Source organism: Pleurodeles waltl, chromosome 11 (assembly GCF_031143425.1).
Source record: "Pleurodeles waltl isolate 20211129_DDA chromosome 11, aPleWal1.hap1.20221129, whole genome shotgun sequence".
NCBI lineage: Eukaryota > Metazoa > Chordata > Amphibia > Caudata > Salamandridae > Pleurodeles > Pleurodeles waltl.
In genome coordinates, this window is record NC_090450.1 from 286,737,893 (window position 1) to 286,765,334 (window position 27,442).

General features: G+C 46.1%; 1 protein-coding gene across 1 annotated transcript in view; it reads left to right on the plus strand.

Annotated features, from left to right (window-relative positions):
* The window catches only part of A4GNT (alpha-1,4-N-acetylglucosaminyltransferase), a 60,481-nt gene extending 40,056 nt beyond the window's left edge, over nucleotides 1-20,425 (plus strand). Inside the window, exon 2 of the mRNA XM_069215438.1 lies at nucleotides 19,064-20,425. Within this exon, the coding sequence (XP_069071539.1) occupies nucleotides 19,064-19,645 (582 nt within the window). The 3' untranslated portion in view covers nucleotides 19,646-20,425. The remainder of the gene's footprint in view (nucleotides 1-19,063) is intronic.
* Nucleotides 20,426-27,442: the final 7,017 nt, after the last annotated feature.

A 27,442-nucleotide genomic window follows, 5' to 3' on the forward strand; every position in this document is an offset into this window, starting at 1 on the left:
TGCCAGGTGCCACCTTGGTGCTCTTCTCCTCCTGTCCTGAGTAAGAAGCCATTAACATGAGGATAGCTACGGGAGGCCATTTAACAAACTACAACCTACCCTTTAACAGAATGACAAAGCTATGCATACCACACAGCTTGCAACACACTCCATAAGTGATCTTGGCTGACCCAATGAGTTTATATTTACTAATGAACTCCCTTTGAGCAAGAAACTATCTGGTAAAGTCAGGGATGACTGTAATGTATGGCACATGACTATTAACAACCCCGCACATGAAATCTGAGAGAATGCCACACACTGCACATAAATTAATAAATGTAGATATTTCATCAAACTGTTCAGTGTCATATTTCAAGCTCTTTGCTTCATGTACATTTTGCGGTTCATTACACATCTATTTATGTATCTGAGGTATTTGTAAATCTATATATAGAGTCATAAAACTGATTCAAAGCACTGCACATATATGATACCAAAGGAGGGAGAAAAGATTGGATATATTTAGCAGTCACATTGTTCTAAGGAACAGAAGATAGTAAAGAGATTTTTGGAAATAAGGAGAATTCTATCCATTATAGGCAGGAAGAGAGGAGAAATCATGATTTGTACAAGGTCAACCATTGCAATTTGTGGAGCGGGCACTGACTTGCAAAACTAACTTCAAAGAACCAAAACACTTCACTATTTATAACAAGTAAGCACTTTTAGACAAGCACAGGTGTTGCTCATCAAGGTGTGGGCTTAGTAGTTAACCTGTCAAATCATTGCCAGCTCTGCAACATCTTCAAGCCGCATCAGAGATGTTGGTTGGTTACAGTGTCAATGTGTCTTTCGCCAACATATTCACCAGATGAGCTACCCAGACCTCTCTCACACTGAGGTGCGATCCCTTGTAGAGCAGTACTATACGAGTCTAGCTCTGGGAAATTAATAGGTTGCCACAGCCATTTGTTCCCGTTTCCTAGCCATGGGCTAGGGGTCTCTTCCAGTCATATACAAGAGCCTTTTTCAAAATACCACTTACATAAATAAAACTCTGAGCTGGTCAAGGCACGTTTATACAGCACCTTAATCACAACATACCCTGATCTTAAGCACTAAAACACCAATGTTCCCTAATTCGAGGGTTTCCATTTTATCAAATTCAAAATTCCAATGAGCAGATTGAGGGTACAAATCCTGTGACCTGCAGGTTGCATGCACATCTCAACAAAGTCTGCTCAACTCACAGAGCCACCTTACTTTTATTATGCAACACATAACTACACAACATCAAAAAAACACATTGACATTGGCCTAACAAGCACATATAGCCAGCTGGAAGGAGCTATATGAAGACCACCAAAGACAAAAGAACCCAACCTTCACCCCCCTGCCCCCTGGTCCAGAAGGTACAGAATTGAATGGCACCTATCTGAGGTGAGTGCGGAAGTACAGAGGTGGCTGTGTACCCTTTGTGCAGGAACAACATGACATTTACTGCTCCATCTTCAGAAAATTGTGGGCCTTAAACTCAGCCCGGGGCCTTATCTTGCAGTAGCTCTCAGTGTCCTTCCTCTCACTCTATGCAGACAGAAGTTATCTGTGCATGAAGTGACTGACACCTGGCAGTCCATGGGTGAACTACACAGGCTCCTAATCTCCCCTAGGCCAATCCAGATGCTTCTCTCATGCTGGTAATACTATTACCAGCATGAGAAATGTGTCTGGATTGGTTTGAGCAGGCAAGTTTTGCGCTCACACAGGGACCGAGAGCGTGTGCCTTTTCTTCACCTGGCTGTGCAACACAGCTTGGGTTGGAGAAATCTAAGTGTGCATGTCAGTTTGCCGTTCTAAGACAGCTGGCCAAACCAATATGCACACTTGCCATGCTCACCACTCCTCCTCCCCCTGCTGTAGCTGCTGTTTGGCATCAGGTTAACCCCACCCTACCCAAAGACTGGCTCAACCACTCAGTTGGCTGGGCTGGCAGCATGCATGATGAAAAATGAAATGATAATAAACTTGTTATATTATTATTTTATTTTTCATGGTTTAAATTTGCAATGGGGAGTTGCTCCTCCGTCCTAACCGAGAAGTAGCTGCTGGTGAAATTACAACCCAGTATGAATCAGGTTTTTTTCAACTGATCTAGAAGTGCATAGGTCAGTCCACAAAAACAGAATGGATTCAGTAAAAGTTGCTGCACAATTTGTGAACCTTTAACCAAATCCATTCTTTGTACATTTGGCCCTTAGTTCCTAATTTTGGGTCACTATAATGTGTAAAATATTCAGTTATGAGGTGCCAAAACAAGTACAAGTTTGTTTCGTTTTGAATCCTGTTGTTACAATTGCTGCTTACTTTCACATCTACTCAAATAATACTTCCACCTCAGGACTGGGGGCTTCCAGTTCTGTAAACGTTGGACTAGATTTATCAAGCCTTTGCGTTGCTCTTAAGTCGTGGAAGGTAATTCAGAGTTACACAAAAGCTTATTTGGAATTCTCTAAGTCATGCAAAGCCTGATTTGTATGGCCTTGCCTTACATTTCTTAGTGGTAGGCTTTCAATGTGTGGAGCGAGGATGTTCCGTGCATCCCCCCATGGATTTCACACAATTTAAAATTTACCAAGATTTGTAAAGTTGGATTTGTGTGAAACTGGTACGCTCACCACAGAGAGACGTAACCAGAAGAAATATTTTTTCTTGTTACTTCCTCTTTCTTTTCATGATGACTCCCCATCCCATCTTGCTACCAGAGTTCCTTTGCATTTGGGTATTTGAAAGTAGCTCATTCTGGGAGCCCCACACACGGAAATGAATAGCTACACTTTGTGCAAGTTGTTGCCTTGTGCTATTCTGCACCAGTAAGGCTTTACATGGGTGGAGAGGGTGTTCCCACACATACACCCATGTATTTTGGAGCATTCCCAGCTTTATCAAGAGAAGTAAACCATGGAATGTGTTAAAATTGTACACCTTCCAGTAGTGGAACAAGAAATATATTTATTTTTCCTCGTTGTTTCCTCTTTCTAAGGGTCCTGCGTTCTGCAGCACACTTAGAAAGAGGAAAACGCCTCTAAGGATTGTTTTTGTGAATGAAGGGTTTTCTTCCTTCATAAAAAAAAATCCTTCTTGTAATACAGGCACCCTTGCACCATGGCGCAAGGGTGCCTGCATTGGCTCCAAGAAGCACTTAGTGTGCCAGCACAGTGACAGGGCAGGAATGCGTCATAGCTTAGCAAATATGGTGCATATTTGCCCTCCCTGTTTGACACAGCACAGCCCATCAATTTGTCTTGCTGTGTTGAGATGCTTAACCTGTTGGGTGCCCTGGACGAGCTGGTCTCACCCTCGGCCACAGTTACCATGTGCCGAGGTTGAGACCAGCCTGCCTAGAACACCGCCACAATGGACAATTCAAAATACACACACCTGATACACATACAAACACCACTCCCACACACCCAACACAATATAAAACACACACCCACATCACCCACAAACCCCTACGACCCAAAATCAGAGACGAAGGCGACAGACAGAGAGCACAGCAATAGATAACCCCACCACGCAGAGGCACACAACACCATCACCCATACAACATCCATGCTCAAAACACCCCACACCACCACACATCACCACACTCATCAACACATACACCACCCCACACATCACCTACACCACCCCATGTCACGCCAAAGACACCCCAGGTTTTCCGAGGAGGAGCTCAGGGTCATGGTGGAGGAAATCGTACGGGTAGAGCCACAGCTATTTGGATCACAGGTGCAGCACACCTCCATAGCCAGGAAGATGGAGCTGTGGCGAAGAATCGTCAACAGGGTCAACGCTGTGGGACAGCATCCAAGAAATCGGGAGGACATCAGGAAGAGGTGGTGATACGACCTACGGGGGAAGGTGCGTTCAGTGGTCTCCAGGCACAACATTGCGATTCAGCAGACTGGCGGCAGACCCCCACCTCCTCCCCCATAACTAACAACATGGGAGGAGCAGGTCTTGACCATCATGCATCCATAGGGCCTCGGAGGAGTCGGTGGAGGAATGGACACTGGTAAGTCAAATTTTAACTATCATATCCCCCACCCTACCTGCATGCTATCACACACCCCCATCCTCACCCCCTCCCCTATCACTCCAACTCCTCACTAATGAACTAATAACACAATCCATACATCCCAACACCAAGCCCTGCATGACACAACTAAGCATGGACACCCATCACTAAAGCATGCTCACTGCACATACCCATAACACCCCCCAACTATCATCACACAAGCCCCCACACAGGAATGCTTGCACTGGGGTACACGCACACCCACCCATTGCACACCATGACACACACACATGCAATAATCATGCTCTTATACCCCTGCAGGACCACTACGTAATGTCACCACACAGGAGGGTCCAGACACCTCCACTCCACCCACAGAAGAGGCCCACAGTGACGATAGCAGCTCTGGCCAACTGGATCCAGATGACCAGCCCGGACCATCGTGGGCCTCGGGACAGTCGGTTCCCCTTGCACAGGCACAGCCCAACACTGACCTTCCACCCTCTGGTAACACCAGCACAGCACCCACCCAGCGGGCCCATACCTCTGTACCCAGGACACGTCAATCAGTGTCCACCACTACAGGGAACCCAGGATAACCCACCACCCCAGCAACAACAGGGAACTGTGTGCAGTGGTAATGGGCGCACGGTCCAGGGGACGGAGGCACAGGAACACAGGGGAACTGGGAGGGCTGCTGTGCGACGGGGGTGGACAGGCCAAGGGAACCCACTCTCCACGAGGCCCTCTCCTCCATCATGGGAGCATACCACCGCTCCCAGGAGATGATAGCTATGGTCCTGGACAAGTTTCAGGAGACCCAGCGCATGCAGGACGAACAGTATTTGGGGTTCAGGGAGGAGCTCAGAACCATCAGCTCCGCCCTGGGCACCATCGTAGGGGTGCTGAAGGACATACAAAAGACCATGAGGGACACCGTGGCACTCCAAGGGGCCCCTGACACTAGCCTGGACGATGAACTGCCCACCACTTCCGCCGGCGCTAGTGGACAGGACGCCCCGCCACAGGACCACCACACCAGCACCCCACCCCCTGCAGACGGAGAACCACCCTGCAAGCGGTCCCTGAGATCCAGGAACAGGACAGAGCAAGATGGCAAGACCCCGCCAGGAAATGAGACCACCCTGATTGTCATCCCACTGTCCCACTTTGTTACCCTATCCAGATTGGAACTGCCCCAGCTCCACTTCCTATGCCCATATGGGCAGTGCACCTGTGAGACTAATAGACTGGGCTCTGCCATGGACATTCCTCCACCATCACCCATCACCATTTTACCACCCCTCCAATAATTAGCACTTCAATAAACACCCTTGAACCAAAAAATTATCTGGAGTCAGTCTGTGATTTTTAAATAGTGTATTAGCAATGACAGTGACAAAATCCATTTTCAAATGTAATGCCAACATACCTATGTCACACATCTCAAGTCCATGAAAGATGCAAGCAGATGACACACGTTGGTAACCACACCTGTGAAACCGTAATGGAAATGTACAACTCAGTTACCAAGTACTGCTTAGATACAGGATAGAGGTAGAAGTGTGAAAGTGAATGTAATAGTAAAAAAATTGTTCTCACCTGTGTGTCACTGGAAATATTGCTGTATGACTGACTCCTAGTTGTCTATGTCTTCTTCCTCAGCTTCCTCCTCATCACTGTCCACAGGCTCCACAGCTGCCACAACACCGTCATCTGGACCATCCTCCTGCAGAAAAGGCACCTGGCGTCGCAAAGCAAGATTGTGAAGCATCGAGCAGGCGATGATGATCTGGCACACCTTCCTTGGTGAGTAGAATAGGGTACCACCTGTCATATGGAGGCACCTGAACCTGGCCTTCAGGAGGACGAAGGTGCGTTCGATCACCCTCCTAGTCCGCCCATGGGCCTCATTGTAGCGTTCCTCTGCCCTTGTCCTGGGATTCCTCACTGGGGTCAGTAGCCATGGCAGGTTGGGGTAACCAGAGTCCCCTAATAGCCACACACGGTGCCTCTGGAGTTGACCCATCACATATGGGATGCTGCTATTCCGCAGGATGTAGGCGTCATGCACAGAGCCAGGGAACATAGCATTTACCTGGGAGATGTACTGGTCTGCCAAACATACCATCTGTACATTCATCGAATGATAACTCTTCCGGTTCCTGTACACCTGTTCACTCCTGCGGGGGGGACCAGAGCTACATGGGTGCCATCAATAGCACCTATGATGTTGGGGATATGTCCCAGGGCATAGAAGTCACCTTTTACTATAGCCAAATCCTCCACCTGAGGGAAAACGATGTAGCTCCTCACGTGTTTCAGCAGGGCAGACAACACTCTGGACAACACGTTGGAAAACATAGGCTGGGACATCCCTGATGCTATGGCCACTGTTGTTTGAAATGACCCACTTGCAAGGAAATGGAGCACTGATAGCACCTGCACTTCAGGGGGGAATTCCTGTGGGATGGCGGATTGGTGAGATCAGGTCTGACTCCAACTGGGTACACAGTTCCTGGATTGTAGCACGGTCAAACCTGTAGGTGATGATCAAATGTCGCTCCTCCATTGTCAACAGGTCTACCAGCGATCGGTACACCGGAGGATTCCGCCATCTCCTCAAATGTCCCAGCTGACGGTGCCTAAGAAGGACAACAGCGACCACAGAGTAATCAAATTCTCAGGTATGTACCCACAGCTACACAGAACACGACGCCAAATACAAAACTCTTCCTGTATGTGTGTTGAGTGTAGGCCTAGGTATGTGTGACGCAGTAGTAAATTAAGCCATGTGGGCCCCTGAAATGGCGGCTGCCTGACCTCTAAACTGGGACAATGGGATGTGAGGTATCTGCGCTGGCGTTGTACACCGTCGCGGTAGGCGGTCGTAGACCGCGGCGCAATGCTGCATTGGTTAACATTGGACCCTATGGGTCCCAGGAGCCAATGATGAAGTGCGCCGGTGGTGATGATACGCACCGCCGCGGACGTCACCGCCATTTTCTATCTGTTCAATCACTCGATACCTGATCTTCGACAGGAGAGGACCTACACTGCAAGTGCTGCTGTGACCTCGGTCTGGAAGAGACAATGGCTGCTGCGACTGGGGAAAGGGCCCCTGCCTTCACTGCTCAGGAGTTGGAGAAGCTCATGGACGGGGTCCTCCCCCAGTACACGCTACTCTACGGTCCTCCAGACCAACAGGTAAGTACACAGGGAGCACGTTGTATGGGCTATGCTGGGTGGAGATGGCTGGATGTCAGTAGGAAGGGGGCACAGGTCTGTGCACGTTCCCAACACTTCCACCACAAGACAGCTCCAATACTCTGATTAGATTTATCACAGACTCTAAGAGAGTCCAAGTGGGGAAAAGGGGATTAGGACGGGAACAGCTGGGAAGGAGACCTGTAGGAAGCAAAAGGTTAAAACACAACATCAAAATTACATCTCATGAAATCAGTACCATGCTACAACTCTAAGCTTCGTCTTTTACGAAAAAGATGAACAACCCTAGAATAGTCCTAAAACTGACTGGGCTTTAGATGACCGAATGCCTGAGGAGCAAACAGGAAAAGTTAAATAGGACTTTCAGATTCGAGTACTTTCTTTAGCATGAGAATCAGGAAACACTCTGAGCAATTTCTAAACAACCATATGAATCTCCTTTTAAGAATATATATCAGGAACACACAGCATTACATCTAGAACTTTGGTATTGTTGTGTTCATCTCAGAAAAAACATTGGGAAGTGAATTGCGCACATTGCAGATTTTTATATGAGTATTAAACACCATAAAGGATTGTGCATGAAATCACACAACGTAGATTCAAGGAATAAATCATGCAACGTGTCAACTTGAAATGCTACCAAGAAAATGTCTTAGAATAGTAGCGCACAGTAATTTACATTTTTTATACACGAGGAAAGAATTGCGCGTCTTGCCGATTCAAATGCCACCATACAAATGCCAAGAAATGGTAGCGCACAATGAACAACATGAAAAGCACTCAGAGAAAGAATTGCACATCTTGCCGATTCAAATGCCACCATGCAAATGCCAAGAAATGGTAGCGCACAATGAATAACATGAAAAAACACTCAAGGAAAGAATCGCGCGTGTTGCCGATTCGAATGCCACCATGTAAATGCCAGAAAATGGTAGCGCGCAATGAACAACAAAGTTAAATGCTCATGAAACGAGTTGCGCGTCTTGCCAACTCGTAAAACATCATGTAAATGTCAAGAAATATCAGCGCGCAATGAACAACAATGTAATAACGAAGTCAAATCTTTATGGAATAAATTGCGCGTCCTCCCTATTTGCAAACCACCATACAAATGTCAAAAAATGGCAGCACACAAGTAATCTGTTATTCATTTAAGAATTAAAATCAAGAATATGAAAATTCTCAATTACGGTGTTGGGAAATGTCCAAACACCGTCTTACCGCCTGGAAACAGTTATCACCAATTAGAGATGAGTGCAGAAGACTGGCAAATCCAAATAGGCCGCCGGGACAGGAGCTCAGGAAGAAGCTGCTGCTCTGCACCGGGACCGCTGAATAGTGAGCACTGGAAGTTGGGCTGACTCTCTTTTATAGAGGGTTGGCCCAGCCTAGAACCATGCCCAGGCATGTTGCAGGTAAAGTCTCTAGAAGGCCCTGGAAAGGGACCACACCCTAACACACTCTGAATGTCTGCAGCAATACATTGCAAATGTACAGTATTTATAAGCACCTTAAAATGAATCTTTTGGCTGGTATTCTGCAATGCAAAAGGTTAAACGATAACATATCATCACAATGCATAAATTACATTATCTTGCGAGTGTTGTTTTTTTGCATTCTAGATGCCCGTAGAGCGCGCACTGTCCTGGTGTTGACAGTCCCCCACCCTTTTTGTGCTCTCCCTGTTCTTTTGTGCATCAGCATCATCAGGCGGAGGTACAGTGGCACCGGAGCACGAGGGAGCTGCATCCCACATGGCCATGGAGGGCCACAGCACAGACTCTGAATACACCAGTGGGACGGAGGGCGAGGGGAGCTTCACGTCGGTCACCGGATCAGCAAACAGCGACACGGACTCGTCCTCCGATGGGAGCTCCCTTGTGGTGGCGGCACCATCTGTGCCCCCCACTTCTACAGGTACAGCTGCCACCCCCCTACCAGCACCGCCCTCCCAGCAGCCCCTCAGCCTTCGCTCCGTGCCCGCTCAGGTGGGCATCACCTTCGCCCCAGGCACCTCAGCCCCTGCCCCTGTCACCCCTGCTGCCCTCAGTGAGGAGGCCATTGACCTCCTCAGGTCACTCACTGTTGGGCAGTCTACCATTGTGAATGCCATCCAGGGTGTAGAAAGGAAATTGCAACACACTAATGCATTCCTGGAGGGCATTCATTCTGGTCAGGCTGCCTATCATCGAACCCTGCAATCTCTGGCCTCAGCACTGATGGCAGCCATTGGCCCTGTGTCTAGCCTCCCCCCTCCAACTTCCTCCACCCAGAACCAATCCCCTGTACCGCAGCCTATCCCAACCACACCATCAGACAAGCATGCACACACCTCAACACACAAAAGTAGCTCAGGCAAACATAGGCACCACACATCCCACAGGCACTCACACAAGCATCACCCACATACAGACACAGCAACATCCACTGCCTCCACTGTGTCCCCCTCCTCGTCGTCTCCCTCCTCCCTCCCAGTCTCGTCTACACTCTCACCTGCATGCACTACATCTACAGGCACTAGGACTCGCACCAGAACACCCAGCACCACACCCCGCTCACCTGCACTCACCACCCCACTACCATTTACACCTCCCCTGTGTCCACTCCCAGTGTGTCAGTGACGCCCCCTCCCAAAGTAAACAAACGCGGGCACCCACACACCCAACATACATCCACCTCACGACAGCCTCCAGTACCTGAACCTGCACCCAAATCACCTAAAGTTACACCTCCTACAACCACCTCCGCTTCCTCCACTCCCAGACCCCCTCCAGCTACCCATCCCAGTGTTCGTCAGAAACTCTTCCTCAGCAACGTTGACCTCTTTCCCACCACCCCCACCCCTCCAATTCATAGGTCCCGTAGTAGCACCTCAGCCAAAAAAAGTCCGGTACCAGGGGTGCGTGTTAAAGGTGTGTGGAGTGCACCGGCCACCAGGGCAGCCAGTGTGACACGGAGCCAAAGCACTGCCAGTCCACCCCCCGGCAATGCACCTTAAGTTGGAAAGTGCCTGACGGGAGAGGGTGAAGACTCCTGCTGGCAAAACAGCTCACAAGGGTCCCGGGGGGAGTGCCGAGTAAGCTGTGACTCCTCCCAAGGTGGTGAAGGGGTAAAAGAAGTCTCCAAAGTCTGGTAAGAGCAGCACGGCGGAGAAGGGCGCCATCCTCCCCGCCGGGCGGGACGCCACCGCCAGCAGTTTCGTCACTGGTCCGGAGACCACCGCCAGAGTCAGTGCCCTGGAGGGCAGCAGTATCGTCACTGGTCCGGAGACCACCGCCAGAGTCAGTGCCCTGGAGGGCAGCAGTATCGTCACTGGTCCGGAGACCACCGCCAGCATCAGTGCCCTGGAGGGCCCCGGCAGCCACAGCCCTGCTGGGCACTGAGGGACCGTCATGCCACACACCACTGCACAGGTCAGAGACAGCAAAGGCAAGCACCGCTGAACAGGGCAAGGACCGCCATGGTGAAGACCGCTGAACAGGGCAAAGCACCGCTGAACAGGTCAGAGACAGCAAAGGCAAGCACCGCTGAACAGGGCAAGGACCGCCATGGTGAAGACCGCTGAACAGGGCAAAGCACCGCTGAACAGGTCAGAGACAGCAAAGGCAAGCACCGCTGAACAGGGCAAGGACCGCCATGGTGAAGACCGCTGTACAGGGCAAGAACCGCCATGGTGAAGACCGCTGAACAGGGCAAAGCACCGCTGAACAGGTCAGAGACAGCAAAGGCAAGCCCCGCTGAACAGGGCAAGGACCGCCATGGTGAAGACCGCTGAACAGGGCAAAGCACCGCTGAACAGGGCAAAGACCGCCATGGCAAAGCACCGCTGCACAGGTCAGAGACAGCAAAGGCAAGCACCTCTGAACAGGGCAAAGACCGCCATGGTGAAGACCGCTAAACAGGTCAGAGACAGCAAAGGCAAGCACCGCTGAACAGGGCAAGGACCGCCATGGTGAAGACCGCTGAACAGGGCAAAGCACCGCTGAACAGGTCAAAGACAGCAAAGGCAAGCACCGCTGAACAGGGCAAGGACCGCAATGGTGAAGACCGCTGAACAGGGCAAAGACCGCCAAATCAAGCATCGTTAGCCCATGTGCAGCTGGGACAGTGACGGAACTGGGACCGTCATGGGGAGCGTGATGCACTCTGGGCACCATTCCCCCTCCAGAACCAGTGGAGACTGTTATTCACTTGAGAGACTGTGGCTTTGCACTCCCCAGGATGGTACAGGTGGCAACCCACCCACTGGAGTGATTTGAGAGACTGTGGCTTTGCACTCCCCAGGATAAAGCAGTGGGCAACCCACCCACTGTATAGACTTGAGAGACTGTGGCTTTGCACTCCCCAGGATGTTACAGTGGGCAACCCACCCACTGGAGTGACTTGAGAGACTGTGGCTTTGCACTCCCCAGGATAAAGCAGTGGGCAACCCACCCACTGAAAAGACTTGAGAGACTGTGGCTTTGCACTCCCCAGGATGGTACAGTGGGCAACCCACCCACTGGAGTGACTTGAGAGACTGTGGCTTTGCACTCCCCAAGATAAAGCAGTGGGCAACCTACCCACTGTATAGACTTGAGAGACTGTGGCTTTGCACTCCCCAGGATGGTACAGTGGGCAACCCACCCACTGGAGTGACTTGAGAGACTGTGGCTTTGTACTCCCCAGGATACATCAATGGGCATGGAGCCCCGTTGTGGATCTGGCGTGGTGCTGTAATCCGGCTGAGGTGCCCCCCCCCTTCCCTTCCGCCTGAGGTGCCTGTTGTATTTCTATCTGATGCCCCTGCAGTGTTCTCTCCGATTGTGGACAGGTATCTAGTGTGGGCCTCGCCCATGCATTGTGGGCCCAGTGGTCCACGGACATTGATATGTGCATACCTGCAGTACTAATCGTGATGTATGATTTTTCAATTGTTTATATATATATGTATATATTTGGTTACTGAATTTTGATACATTACAATGGTTGCACTCATTTCCTTTTGTCTTTGCATTCTTCCGGGGGGTTTGGGCGTTGTTACTGTGCTGTTTGGAAATGCATTGATGTGTTTGTTGTAGAGGGTGAGGGTCGGGTTGGGGGTGTTGCATGTGTGTCCCCCTGACTTTTGCCTCCCCCCCTCCCCTATGTCGTAGGTGCAGTACTCACCGCTGTCTTCGGCGCCTATGTTGCTGGTGTTCGTAGAGGAGCAGGAAGACAAGCGCAGGGAGTATTTGTAGTTCCGGCTCCATGGTGGCCTCCTTCCTCATGGAGTGTGTTGAGGTGAGCGTTTTCCCATTGTAAGAGCTGTTTCCGCCGTGTTTTTATCCACAGTGAATCCGCCCCGGAAAAGGTGGCGGATTGGCGGGTTGTGATACTGTGGGCGGTACATTGTCTTCTGCCTGTCTGTTGGCAGTGACAGCCGCGCTGCTTGCCTGTACCGCCGTGGCGGTCAGAGTGTTAAAGTGGCTGTCTATGTTGGCGGTTTACGCCACGGTCATAATTCCCTTTTTTTGACCGCCGGCCTGTTTGCGGTATTACCGCAGCTTTAACACCGTCCGCCAGGGTTGTAATGACCCCCTTTATGTAGAGCGCTCTTATGATTTCTATCAGAGTAGGTTTAATAGGTCACTCTCCCTTCTCTGCGGTTTCAGCGACTCTGGGAACCACGAAATGAAATGTAATTTTTCTCTTGCTTCATCTGTCATCACTCCTGTTGACATTTCCTCGTTGTACACCTAGTGAAGTCACATTATTATTTGTACTTCTGATGAAACTTACATATGGTCCAGTGCATTTATTATTGGAAGTGTGCCTGTCCCTAATCCACAGCGAACGCCTTGCACCACATCATGACTGATCGGCCTCTGTAGTGTCGCCCTACCATTTTCAGTTTATCCAAGACACAAGTTTGCTTGTTTAGTTGTGTTTTCAGAGATTTATAACTGGGTAACATTGAGATGTGGAAATGAAAGTTACAAAAGTTATATCCCGTTGGTCATGATTGCAATTTTGGGAAATTAAAGTAACACGTATAAAATGAAATTCATGCAATTATGCAGCAGCAATGAAATGTTGCCTGTGCCTAGATAGGATGGTTTTGTTTTCATGGCTCAGCTTGTTGCAAAACTCTATGGAGAGTTCTGCCACAGTTCAGCAAACCGCCATGTTTGTGACTGCTTTTCAATAAAGTAATGTTTTTTTAAAAGGCAGTCCATTTTCGTAAAAGAGAAACTGAAATTGTTTGAAAAAAAACAGAAAGTGAAAAATTTTACATACATTTTTATTAGTAAGCAGGGGTCCTGAGGATCACTGCCTACTCCTAAAATGTGTTGTAAACATTGACAAAGTAGAAGGGGTACTTTGGAAAACCCCTTCCCTTTTGTGAAAGTGCTACCACCTCATTTTGAGTTGGTGGTATAATAAGAATAGTTTGAACCACATTTCAGTTGCAAAACATTAATACATACCATAAAGAATCAGTATTAGGAAGGGATGATCTTAACATGCCTATTCCAAATAACAATTCTTAATGGTTTCCCAAACCCATTTAACGGTGTGCAAAATCTTTTCAGAATTGTTAAATGGGTTTAATTAATTTAAAAAGAGTTTTAGCGTTCAGAAAGCCCACTTCTGGCCCACCTCGATATATCCCTGAATGAGCCACCCTCTCCAAAAACCACACACCCAGCATCAACAACCAGATACCAGAATATCAATTGTAACAAGATCAATGCTTAGTTGATGCCCCCGGTACTCCACACTCAAGCTCATGTGTCCCTCCCTCATAATTCTTCAACTTCCCATTCTCATCCCTGACCCAGATAAGTGGTGCATACCCCATCCATTGAATACACAGTGCCTCAAATCCGGCCCTAAGGATTCCTACTGCTCCTAGGTGTGTGAAGGACAAAGTGCCCAGAAGATGCAGGTGGGCATATCTAAGAAAAAGCCACTACTCTGATTGGATGCATTTAAATTTTCAGAGCGAAAGAGAAGCAAGGGCAGGTCAGATTTTACTGACCCAGCAGACCAACCCCAGCCAAATGGCCTCAAAAATCACAACATGCAGACATACTGTGTTAGGATGGACAAACTCATTTGCACAAATCCACATAGCTAAATTTAACATGAAACGCCCACAACACTCTCACACCTCAAGAGCGTGGCCGGTGTCCCAAAGGTCTTGAATGCAGATGAATGGATGGCTTGTATTCAGGCGAAACACATCTGTTATGCAGTAGCACTGCATAAATCACACTGGTTTGGCTCAGTTCACTGGATACATTGCCACGCAGGCAGACCTACCAACCTTGTGCAAATATTAAGATCATGCTTCAAAGATTATGGGCACTGGTGGGGTGCAGTCATTGTAGGTCAAAACATGGACTGAGCACCTGGTGCGTAGTCAGTGAGGTTCAGAATCTCAAATTTTCCAACTAAAAAAGCAGTGGGCTGCAGGCAGAAAGGTGAAATGACAAAGCTTTGGGATGGACTGTTTCCATGAAGAACAGGGTCAGTATTGATTTCCATTAAATGGACCTCTGCTTAGGGTAGCACAGTGGGCAAAAAACAATGGGTTGAAATGCTACCACAGGCGATTGCCATTGGTTAGACTATTTGATAGCGTTCACCTCATCATCGTTTGGGTCTTTCATTGCAAGTGGTATGCCTGGAAACTTGAGACTGGAATAGCTTTTCAAACCTATGAATGCCAATATTAATGAATTCCAAAAGTAGTAAATTAGCACAGATTAAAGGTGTACCTCTACGGGTGCAGATTTACTAATTTTTTGGTAAGCCGGTCATTACATATTTATGATCCAGATCTCAACAATTAGCATGTTAAAACTTTTTAGCAAAATGAGAATGACACGAAAAACTGACAGACATAGTAAATCCGACTCAGGGCCCTCAGACCCCACTACCAAACCAAGAATGCATTTGTGGAGTATCACGCCCCACCACAGCCCCACTGAAGCTCTACCTTATCCCAGGCCACCTTAGCCTAGTAGTACTTCCTGGGAACACATGACTACAGTCATGTACAACACAATGGCGTGGAGTCCCTGCCCTAGGATCACTTATTTTAAATGTATTTTCACTGCATGCACACTTCTTCTTCATCTCTGCTACAACAAGCCCTGATAGTACAGTTGTCAAATCAGTGCATGTGGGCAGGGCTCCATGATTCTAGTTCTCCCCTTTTACAAATCATTTAATCAAGTAGTAAGCCTGAGTCACAAATAGAGGAGGATGCACTGGCAAAGTAGGGCGATCCGAGCCAAAGCCGAGCCATGTGTCTGGCTTGGGTCCAAGAGTCCATGAATGAGACAAGCCATAAAAACGTTTGGCATGTATACTGTGCTGCAAACTTTATGTAAAATATGATACAATCTATTTAGAATTTTTTTTAAAGTGTATTTCATGGAGAGGTGTTTCACCTTAATACATCAGATAATGTCACTACATAGAAAGACATTTATTAAAGGTTTTTAGCAACATTTTTGGCTCGGCCCCAGCGATAATGCCATTAGTGAACTAGGAGGCAAGTCTGTAGTCATGTAGACACTAAGGCCCATATTTATAATTTTTTAGCGCCACATTTGCGTCACTTTTTTACGCAAAAGCAGTGCAAACTTACAAAATACAATTACATTTTGTTAGTTTGCACCGCTTGTGCTTCAAAAAAGGACGCAAACACAGCACTTAAAAAGTATAATTATAGGCCTAAATGTAACATAGCTTCTTATTATAGATGGAGCAACATTATAGACTATTAAGTCAAATCGAAGAGGTGCCTTTACAGCACATTTGCTGAACTCAAGTATTTAAAAGTATATTCCTAAATGATAATAAAGAAAAAGACGGCTCTGTGAAATAAAATCTGTGCATAAGATCACACAGAGTGGACAAGAGGAGAAGCCAGTATTGATTCTAGGTTTTCTGGTTTTACAGTTTGAAATTCAGTCACTTTAAAAGTATCTCTGTCCCTGACTGTCTGTCTGTCTCTCTCGTATTCTTGGCACATAGCAAGAAAAACTAACATATAAATAGCAGACCCGACTCAGGGCCCCACACCCAAAACAATTATTTATTTAGGGGATGTCACACCCAAAAAACCCTTGAAGCTCCGCCCATAGTGAGAACCATTTTGCACACCCTGACTCCTTACATTGACCATGGAGAAACCAGTGATTACCTGGGTGATGTATGGAGAATCCCTAAATATCCCACCTGAACAGCATTTGTAATGAAATGGTGAGAAAAGTAGAACATTGGCTTTGATCTGAGAAATAGAATAAAAGGAGTGCATAATCCCTGAGGGAAGAGCCACTTTGAGTACAGGTGAGGAGAATGGTGAAGAGTTGAGGAAGAAGCTGGGAATATAAAAAAACATTTTCACTGCTTCTTCCCAACCTGCCAGGAGCAAGATATTGCAATAAAATATGCAAAACTGTCTGAGGGAAATGCTTAGTGACAGAGTGTGAATAATATACCACCTAGAGTGCCAGCAAAAGGTGGCTTTGTCTTTAGATGGTTGAAAGGAAGAGCAGAAGCAGCAAGTGTAAAATAGCAGCAAGAGAAGGTGTAAGAAAGATTTACTTATCTACTTGCTATTTATTTGTTTCTCTAACAGTTGGCAAACCAGGCACACAAGACGCAAACACCCCACTCTCTGTTTCTTTCTTGTCCACTCTCTGCATATGAAGTTATAATCAGTCACTTGTTCTTATGATAGTAGAGGTAATTTAGGGCCTTGGCTTTCACCGCCAGATGTACATTAAATAACATTTAATTTGAGGGCGCAAGTTTCTTTTTAATCATCGTTTAAATGCACAGTAAGCCACCTTGGAGAAGTCTTGAGGCAGTGAGTGGCAGTGACTTCTCACACCACATGTAGTGGAGGGAAGGAAAGTGCATCTGGTACAAGCATTGGCAAACCCAGCTAGTCTGTTTGGTTTTTTGAAAAGCTGCAGTACCAAATGTAATTACTAGATGTCCTTATCAAGAGAGGTCCAACTGCTATAAGTCTTTACAAACCTGCAGCACCATGAGGCATTACTAGATATCTCCCTCGAATCAGATGCTGCTCCTTCACAAAGCGAAGGTGGTTTGGTTTCAGGATAAAAATTCAAGACAAACACTTTTGCTAATAAAGTGTTATTGCTTTTTTATAGGAAACCTGACTAATAAATTTGGATGGATACATATTTTTTGCGACTGTAAAATGGTTAGTATAGCTGGACCTATGTTCTTTGAACTCTGCTACTGGGTACATGATTGATCAAGTAAATGTAATTTATTTATTTTTCAAAGACTTGTATTTGAGCAATCAGTATTAATAGTGACTACATGATGTAGATGTAATGTTAAGCATTTTTGTTCTTCTAATGTGCTTGCCCTCTCAGAGTTTTGGTATGAATTTAAAAGGTAGTTTACATTAATCAGTAAATTAGGGTTGTCATCACAATAATGCACATCTGGAATGGAGGTTGGCAAGTGTGATTTGTGTCAGTGCCCATTTATGTGTAGCATGCACATTTGTTCAATTATTCATATACTATTTGATTATGTCTCATGACCTGAGATTTAAATAAGCTGTGATTCTTTCGTTATATGTAAAGAATGTTATGCATTGAGGAAAATTTCTGAGGAAGCTCCAGTGCTTAATTTGTAAATAAAAATGTGCAGGTGCTCACATCTCTCCTTAAAACACGTGGCCGCTGCAACTAAATGTGCGAACACTGAGTAATGCGGTTGTACCGACTTGGGCCTCTAATCCATTTACAGCCACTCTCTGCTCTTTCAGCGCACTGTTGCAGCTTTCAGCTTTCTGCTTTCTCCCTTTGTGATGCTTTTTCGTTTTTCCTCTTCCTCCTTCTTTCCCATATGCGTCTTTTGCTCTCAGTAAATGGCTGATACAGAAAAATAAGTGCCGGCCCTCAAAAATAAGTGCTGGTGCCCCGCACCAGAAACCACCAGCTCAAATTAAGCGCTGAGAAGCTCTTTTGGAACAAGAAATGAAGCCTCACTACTCTGGACAAGCCATTCGAAAAATGAATTGCTGTTCTTTGCATGGCAAAATGTGATCAATGTTGACCTGTTTGATTTTGAAGCAAAACATATTGTTTGCTGAGTGGCCTTGTGGCAGTTTTGTAGAAATGCAAGTAATAAACCTTGATTTGTTACTTTTCATCCGTTACCGCTTTCATTCCGTACATCTAGGATATCGCATGAAGATTTGATGATGTAGGCCCGTCTTTACTGTCACAATCTATATATCTGATCTATTGGTCTGTCTCATATTTAGATGGTTTATGATATGTACTGTTCCCAATGATTCAAATGGTACACGGTCTCCACATTTGTACTTCACTGTGAATTTATTATATGCTATGATGGTCTATGCTGTTGCTTGTGAAGTTGGATGTGCAATGGTACTTCTCTATGAAAAAACATTAAACACAGTTCTGGAAGTAACCTGTGGCCGTCATTTATGTATATTTCACCTGAGTAATAGAGATTATTTCTCAATTTTCAAAAAATTCACAGCAAATGTAATTGTATTATTATAGGTACTAATTAAACGTATTTCTGAATACGCCAAACACTATTTTCTATACAATGGATGTAATCCAGGGACAACAGACTATTTGTCAATGTTAATATTTATAATTCATCTTAGAAAAATAGTTGTTTTATTAGATTAAAAACAACGTTATCCTAAAATGGGTAACTGGACTCTTTTTTAAAACCTCGAGTCTGACATATGTTTTATTCATTTTTCAGGTTAACCACACACAAGAAAAGCACTGGCTCCACGTCAGCTCAGATGCCAGCAGACTTGCAATCATCTGGAAGTTTGGTGGGATTTACATGGACACAGATATCATCTCCATTAGACGTATTCCAATGGAGAATTTTCTGGCCGCGCAGCATCAGAATTTTTCCAGTAATGGAATCTTCAGTTTTTCTCCCCACCATAACTTTACATGGGATTGCATGGACAGTTTTGTCAAACAATACAATGGGAACATCTGGGGGAACCAGGGCCCATATTTATTTACTAGGATTTTGCAAAAGTGGTGCAGTTTCCCACTGTTCAAGGGCAAGGAGGATGGGTTGTGTCATAACATTTCACTCCTGAATCCTCAAAGGTTTTACCCCATTGGGTACCCTTCCTGGAAAAAGTATTACGAAGTATGGAAGATCAACCCAACCTTTAATGACTCGTATGCCTTGCACCTATGGAATTACATGAACTCAGAGGGGCGATCAGTGGTTGCAGGGAGCAAGACACTAGTTGAACACCTTTACAAGACCTACTGCCCAAAGACTTATGAGGTTCTGATCCAAAATACAGGGCTATAATTGATGAAGTTTCATAGAAAGATGGATTGGGTCAATTGGCTATAAGTGGATCAGGCCAGGTCGATCAGAGTTATGTTATTTTGTTAGTATCATTTTTCCTTTCTATTACCACTCAGGAAAGTACCATAGAAGAATAAAGTAAGCAGCGAAGAGTCTGGGATTAAATCAAATTAATTCTGTGTAGGATGTATTAGCTGTAGGTCATTTCCCATATCATACGAGTAGAGCTTGAGTGGTCTGAGTCATTTTGTCCATCACAGTTAACACAGAAAGGAAATAAAGACTTTACCTATTAGTGCTACGAAATATGAATGAGGTGGTATTTACTCTGTCATGGTGACGGTCAGATGATTTGCATAAACAGCTGTTCAAAAAGATAGATCACTTTGATTAACGTTATGTGAAACAAGCTTTCTTAATGACACTCAGAGAGCAGGCAACAGTATGGTAATTGTCCATAAATGTAAAATTGGGGAAACAAACCTTATTCCCCATCGTACGAGAATGGCAGGTATTAGGCCAAGGGCCACCAGATGCCCAACTTTGAAAAGACTGAAGGTATTACTCACACTAAGGAAAAATTTCACTTGCGATGAAGAGTTACACTTTCAGTGAAGGTCCTGGTCACTGCTAGTACCTATGATTAACAACTGATGGGAACCATACCGTAACAATGTAAACTTTGTGAGGACACAAAACAATTTTGTAAATCTATTTTTACGATGATGGCTATTTTGACTGTATTTTTTGCTTTATCCATCAAATACTATGTGATTAATATTGAGGTTAATTTTAGTGTGGTTTGGTGTAAATAAATATTAATTTCTTCTATACATCTATGCGCGCATGTCTTGTAATTGCTGCAGATACTCGAGATGAGATACTGCGTTCCAAGTGGAGTCATAGCTGCGTTAGTATTGGCTAGAATATTAACACTTGGCATATCTCAATACCTAAAGTATACTCAATGAGCTAAAAAAGAGTGTGGTGAGCAGGGATCTACGCATCTGTGTCAACCAACAGGATGACATGGGGCCCGAAAGGGGTATTTGTGGTCTCAGAGTGGTGCTTGAGACGGCACCTCCCAACTTTAAAAGCTTAGTGCTCTTTTTCAGCCACTACTTTAGTTTTTACCACCTAGCAGAGCTACATAATGGCCACATGTAGGCAAAAATGCTGCCATGCATGTTGATCTATTTATTTCCACTCAACAGCATTCAATTGTTCCTTGGTCTAAGTTACAGTCTGCACAAAGGTAGATGTAAACTAAGCAACCCCAAACGGTTACCCAATATTGCTGAAGCACTTTCCAAAATTGTATGTACTTCGGACTCGCAAAATCCAGACAGGCATCACTGTGGAGGGGTAGTGAAGTGCAGATATAAGAATGCCAAAGCCACCATGGAGCTTGCACTGTTCCCCAGGGGAATGGTCATTCTAGTTCGCTCTCGTGTCATTTAAACACTTCCTCAGGGTAGACCACTTCGAGAAGGTGAACCCTGTAAATAAACAAGCAGGTAGAAGGTGTACATTAGAACAACCCACTCTTTAGTGCTTAGAAACCCGGGGTAATGCCTTGTTGTCGATGCTTAATGATGCTATGGACTGGGAACTTACAGAATGTCCTGTCTGACATGTTTTGCACCTGAACCTTTAAAATAATAAAAATGTGTTTATCAAAGAAACCCGGGTGTGCTTTTGCCTGAATGAGGAAGGCTTTAAAAGTATATATGCAGACCTACTGCTTGCAATCTTGATCTTTTCCTTTCTTCTTCTTGGATTTATGCACCTCGAGATTCTACACTGTGAAAAAGAGGGCAATGTAACTGAACCATTGTGGACCAAGGACCAAACGGTCAACTTCTTATAAAACATACCTGAAGCGAGAAATGAGTCAGCATAACTATGTGAAAAAACAAGTGGCAGTTAAAAATGAAGGTCCATCTAAAATATTTTGAGCTTGAAGGAGCAGATTCTCCTGTCTCTAAATATCTTTATATGGTTGTCGTACAGGATCCCCCTTTGGTCATATGGACCTTTGGTTGTTGACTGAAAGCCTTTGATAGGAGCTAGCATCAGCAATACATTTCAATAACAGTGAAACTAATTTTGCTCCACAATAATAACAGAGAGAATGGTCTCCAAACCATCAGGCTGTATTAGCAAATTTTAGTCAAGTTTCAAACAACCATCGTTTAGTAAAATCAATGTATCCAAACGCACTACATAACCATATAATTGTGCAGTCTTGTATCTTATGAAAAAGATAACAAGATTCAAAGCACAGAATATAACACAGAGAGGCTCCATAAAGAAACTTTACTAATCTAAACAAAGCTTTGAACGTGGCAATTGGAATTTCTAAGAGGAAGGTGTCAGCATCAGAAGAACCAAATTAATGTTCTGGGGGAAGAAATGAACATTCAAACATGAAGCTCAACACCCTGGGTCAGAGGAATCTGCAGAGTTGAGAAAGGTCTTCTCTCAGTGAGAGTAGGACAAGGTCTGCTACACTATTCAAAGAAACACACAATCAATACACCGAAGAAGGTTCTGAAAGCCCCATTCCACCAACTCCCTTTGGATGATCCAATCAGAAGAAAAGGTTCCCTGGGAGCAGGTAGACTCCCCATGTTCCCAGCATTGAACAAAGAATGTACGGCTGTGCGCTCTAGAAGTTAGCATTAGTTTGGCCTGCCAAGTACAAGAGGCTATTTCCCTTTTCTTCACGCTACGTGTTCCTGGCCAAAATGTAAATAGGAAAGTTAAATTTCACAGTTCACTACAATAAGTGGTGTCAATATTCATATTAATGAGCACTTCTCCAAAAGGCACCTGCAGAGGAAGGAGCAATATGAAACTTGCAATGCATTTATTAAAAAATAATCCAAGTGACTGAGGCCTAATCATAAGTCATGTCTTCCCTGAGAGGAAAAGATGGCAACCAACAAATACAGTTAGCATGAGAGAATTCAATGATTACAATATAGTTACATATGTGGCTCATGCTATGTGTAAATGAAGCCACCTACTGCTGACTGAATAATGCCTAGATGGGGGTTCCTTGCTCGCTGCGCCAATGGATTCAAGCTAGCCTGGCTGATGAGGAATGATACCCCAAAACTGGTCCTAAGATGCTTGTTTCCAGTCGAGGGAGGTCCTGGCTTGGCGATTCAGGCTCAACTGTTTCCATGGGGAGAAGGGTCAAGACTGATTTGCATATGGATGGGTCCAAACTGGGGTGACATGGCAAGCAAAATAATAATGGATTAAACCCGGATCTGTGACTAGGGGTGAGTATTTGAAAAGATTCAATACTCCGTCCATCATTTTATATAGGTTTTGCAATGTGGGCCTGTAGGAAGGTAACCTCTTTCTAGCCTTGTTACCCCCACTTTTAGCCTGTTTGTGAGTATGTCAGGGTGTTTTTACTGTCTCACTGGGATCCTGCTAGCCAGGGCCCAGTGCTCATAGTGAAAACCCTATGTTGTCATTGTGTTTGATATGTGTCACTGGGATCCTGCTAGCCAGGACCCCACTGCTCATATGTTTGTGGCCTATATGTGTCCACTGTGTGGTGCCTAACTGTATCACTAAGGCTCTGCTACCCAGAACCTCAGTGTTTATGCTCTCTCTGCTTTTAAAATTGTCACTGCAGGCTAGTGACTAATTTTACCAATTCTCATTGGCACACTGGAACACCCTTATAATTCCCTTTTATATGGTACCTAGGTACCCATGGTATTGGGGTTCCAGGAGATCCCTATGGGCTGCAGCATTTATTTTGCCACCCATAGGGAGCTCAGACAATTCTTACACAGGACTGCCACTGCAGCCTGAGTGAAATAACGTCCACGTTGTGTCACAGCCATTTTACACTGCACATAAGTAACTTATAAGTCACCTATATGTCTAACCCTCACTTGGTGAAGGTTAGGTGTAAAGTTACTTAGTGTGTGGGCACCCTGGCACTAGCCAAGATACCCCCACATTGTTCAGGGCAAATTCCCCAAACTTTGTGAGTGCGGGGACACCATTACACACGTGCACTACATATAGGTGACTACCTATATGTAGCTTCACAATGGTAACTCCGAACATGGCCATGTAACATGTCTAGGATCATGGAATTGTCACCCCAATACCATTCTGGTATTGGGGTGACAATTCCATGCATCCTCGGGTGTCTAGCACACAGCCCGGGTACTGCCAAACTTGCTTTCCGGGGTCTCCACTGCAGCTACTGCTGCTGCCAACCCCTCAGACAGGTTTCTGCCCCCCTGGGGCCTTGGCAGCCTGGTCCCAGGAAGGCAGAACAAAGGATTTCCTTTGGAAATAGGTGTGAAGGGCTGGGGAGGAGTAGCCTCCCCCAGCCTCTGGAAATGCTTTGATGGGCACAGATGGTGCCCATCTCTGCATAAGCCAGTCTACACCGGTTCAGGGATCCCCCAGCCCTGTTCTGGCGCGAAACTGGACAACGGAAAGGGGAGTGACCACTCCCCTTACCAGCACCACCCAGGGGAGGTGTCCAGAGCTCCTCCAGTGTGTCCCAGACCTCTGCCATCTTGGATACAGAGGTGTTGGGGAACAATGGACAGCTCTGAGTGGCCAGTGCCAGCAGGTGACGTCAGAGACCCCGCCTGATAGGTGCTTACCTCTTTCAGTAGCCAAGCCTCCTTTCTCAGTAGCCAATCCTCTTTTTTGGCCATTTAGGGTCTCTCCTCTGGGTTATTCCTCAGATAACGAATGCAAGAGCTCACCAGAGTGGTTCTGCCAAGGAACGACCGCTGACTGCTCCAGGACTCCTGCAAAACTGCAACAAAGTAGAAAGAAGACTACCAGCAACATTGTAGCGCCTCATCCTGCCGGCTTTCTCGACTGTTTCCCGGTGGTGCATGCTCTAAGAGCTGTCTGCCTTCACCCTGCACTGGAAGCCAAGAAGAAATCTCCTGTGGTTCGACGGAATCTTCCCCCTGCCAACGCAGGCACCAAATTACTGCATCACCGGTCCTCTGGGTCCCCTTTCATCCTGACGAACATGGTCCCTGGAACACAGGAGCTGGGTCCAAGTGTCTCCCACAATCCAGTGGCCCTTCTGTCTAAATTTGGTGGAGGTAAGTCCTGGCCTTCCCATGCCAGACAGCAATCCTGTGTACTACATGATTTGCAGCTGCTCCAGCTTCTGTGCACTTTTCCAGGACTTCCTTTGTGCACAGCCTAGCCTGGGCCCCAGCACTCCGTCCTGCATTGCCCAACTCGCTGAGTTGAAATCTGACATCGTGGAACCCTCCTTTGTGACTCTGAGTCAACCGCTGTCCTCAGATCTTCTAAGTGCCTGCTCCGGTACTTCTGCGGGTGCTGCCTGCTTTTGCAGGGGCTCCCTGAGTTGCTGAGCAACCCCTCTGTCTCTTCCTCCAAGGGGCTACATTCTGGTCCTTCCTGGTCACCAGCAGCACTCAAAATCCTCAGCCGGGACTCTTGCAACTTGCAAGGCTTGTTTACTGTACTTCTGCATGGAAACACTTCTGCATGGAAACACTTCTGCAACCTCCAGCATGCCGTGGGACATCTTCCATCCAAAGGAGAAGTTCCTACCTCTTTTCGTTGTTGCAGAATCTTCAGCTTCTTCCACCCAGAGGCAGTCCCTTTGCACCTTCATCCGGGGTTTAGTGGGCTCCTGCCCCCCTGGACACTTTCGTGACTCCTGGACTTAGTCCCCTTCCTTTACAGGTCCTCACGTCCAGGAATCCATCTTCAGTGTTTTGCTGGTGCTTGTGGTTCTTGCAGAATCCCCTATCACGACTATTCTGTCTTTCTGGGGTAGTAGGGTAACTTTACTCCTACTTTTCAGGGTCTTGGGGTGGGGTATCTTGGACACCCTTACTGTTTTCTTACAGTCCCAGCGACCCTCTACATCCTCCCATAGCTCTGGGGTCCATTCGTGATTCGCATTCCACTTTTGGAGTATATGGTTTGTGTTGCCCCTAGACCTATGTCTACCTATTGCATCCTATTGTGATTCAACATTGTTTGCACTACTTTTCTTACTGTTACTTACCTGTTTTGGGTTTGTGTACATATAATTTGTGTATATTACTTACCTCCTAAGTGAGGGTATTCTCTGAGATACTTTTGACATATTGTCACTAAAATAAAGTACCTTTATTTTTAGTAACTCTGAGTATTGTCTTTTTTATGATATTGTGCTATATGATATAAGTGGTATAGTAGGAGCTTTGCATGTCTCCTAGTTCAGCCTAAGCTGCTTTGCCATAGCTACCTCTAACAGCCTAAGCTGATAGAAACACCTCTATTCTACTAATAAGGGATAACTGGACCTGGCACAAGGTGTAAGTACCAAAAGGTACCCATTATGAGCCAGGCCAGCCTCCTACAGGGCCCTAAGTGGGAAGGGTACGCACAGACATGGGTCTCCTGCACGCTGCACCACTGGATTCCAGCTAGCCTGGCTGATGAGGGATGATACCCCGAAACCGGTCCCAGGATGCTTGCTTCTAGTCCAGGGAGAACCTGGCTTGGCATTTCATGCTGGATTGTTTCTATGGGGAGCAGGGTCAAGACTGATTTGCATATGGCTGGGTGTAGGAAAGAACCATCATTCTTGGCATGTTACCCCCATTTTTACCTGTATGTCAGTATGTTTTTGCCTGTCTCACTGGGATCCTGCTGGGTAGGACCCCAGTGCTCATAGTTTATGGCCTAATGTGTGTGTCTCTATAGTGCTTGACTGTGTCACTGAGGCTCTGCTAATCAGAACCTCAGTGCTTATGCTCTCTCTGCTTCTAAATTTGTCACTATAGGCTAGTGACTTCATTTACCAATTTCAATTGGCACACTGGACCCCCCTTATAAGTCCCTAGTATATGGTACATAGGTACCCAGGACATTGGGGTTCCAGGAGATCCTTATGGGCTGCAGCATTTTTTTTATCACCCATAAGGAGCTCAGACAAACCTTTTCACAGGACTGCCACTGCAGCCTGCGTGACATAACACACACATTATTTCACAGCCATTTTCAATGCACTTAAGTAACTTATAAGTCACCTATATGCCTAACATTCACTTGCTGAAGGTTAGGTGCAAAGTTACTAAGTGTGAGGGCACCCTTGCACTAGCAAAGGTGGTCCCACATAGTTCAGAGCCATTTGCCAGGACTTTGTGAGTGCGGGGACACCATTACACGTGTGCACTACATATAGGTCAATACCTATATGCAGCTTCACAGTGGTAACTCTGAATACTGACAGGTAAGGTGTCATTCCAAATCTGGTATTGGGAAGCCAATTCCATGCATCCTGGGGGCTCCACTATGGACCCCCAGTACTGCCAAGCCAGCACTCTGCAGCTACTGCTGCTGCCACCTCACAGGCAGGGTTCTGCCCTCCTGGGATCTGAGCAGCTCAGTCTCAGGAACACCAAAATAAGGTAAGTAAATAGACATAGGATAGTGCAAACAATAGGAAAAGCTATAGAATGCAGTGGGAGAAAATAGGTCTATGGGCAACACAAACCATTTACTAAGAAAGTGGAATTGGAATCAGGAATTGCCCCCTAGACAAGTGTAGTGTGGGCGTTTTTGCCTGTCTCACTGGGATCCTGCTGGTTCCGACCCCAGTGCTCATAGTTTATGGCCTAATATGGGTGTCTGTATAGTGCTTGACTGTGTCACTGAGGCTCTGCAAATCAGAACCTCAGTGCTTTTAAATTTGTCACTGCAGGCTAGTGACCCTTTTTTACCAATTCTGATTGGCACACTGGACCCCCCCTTATAAGT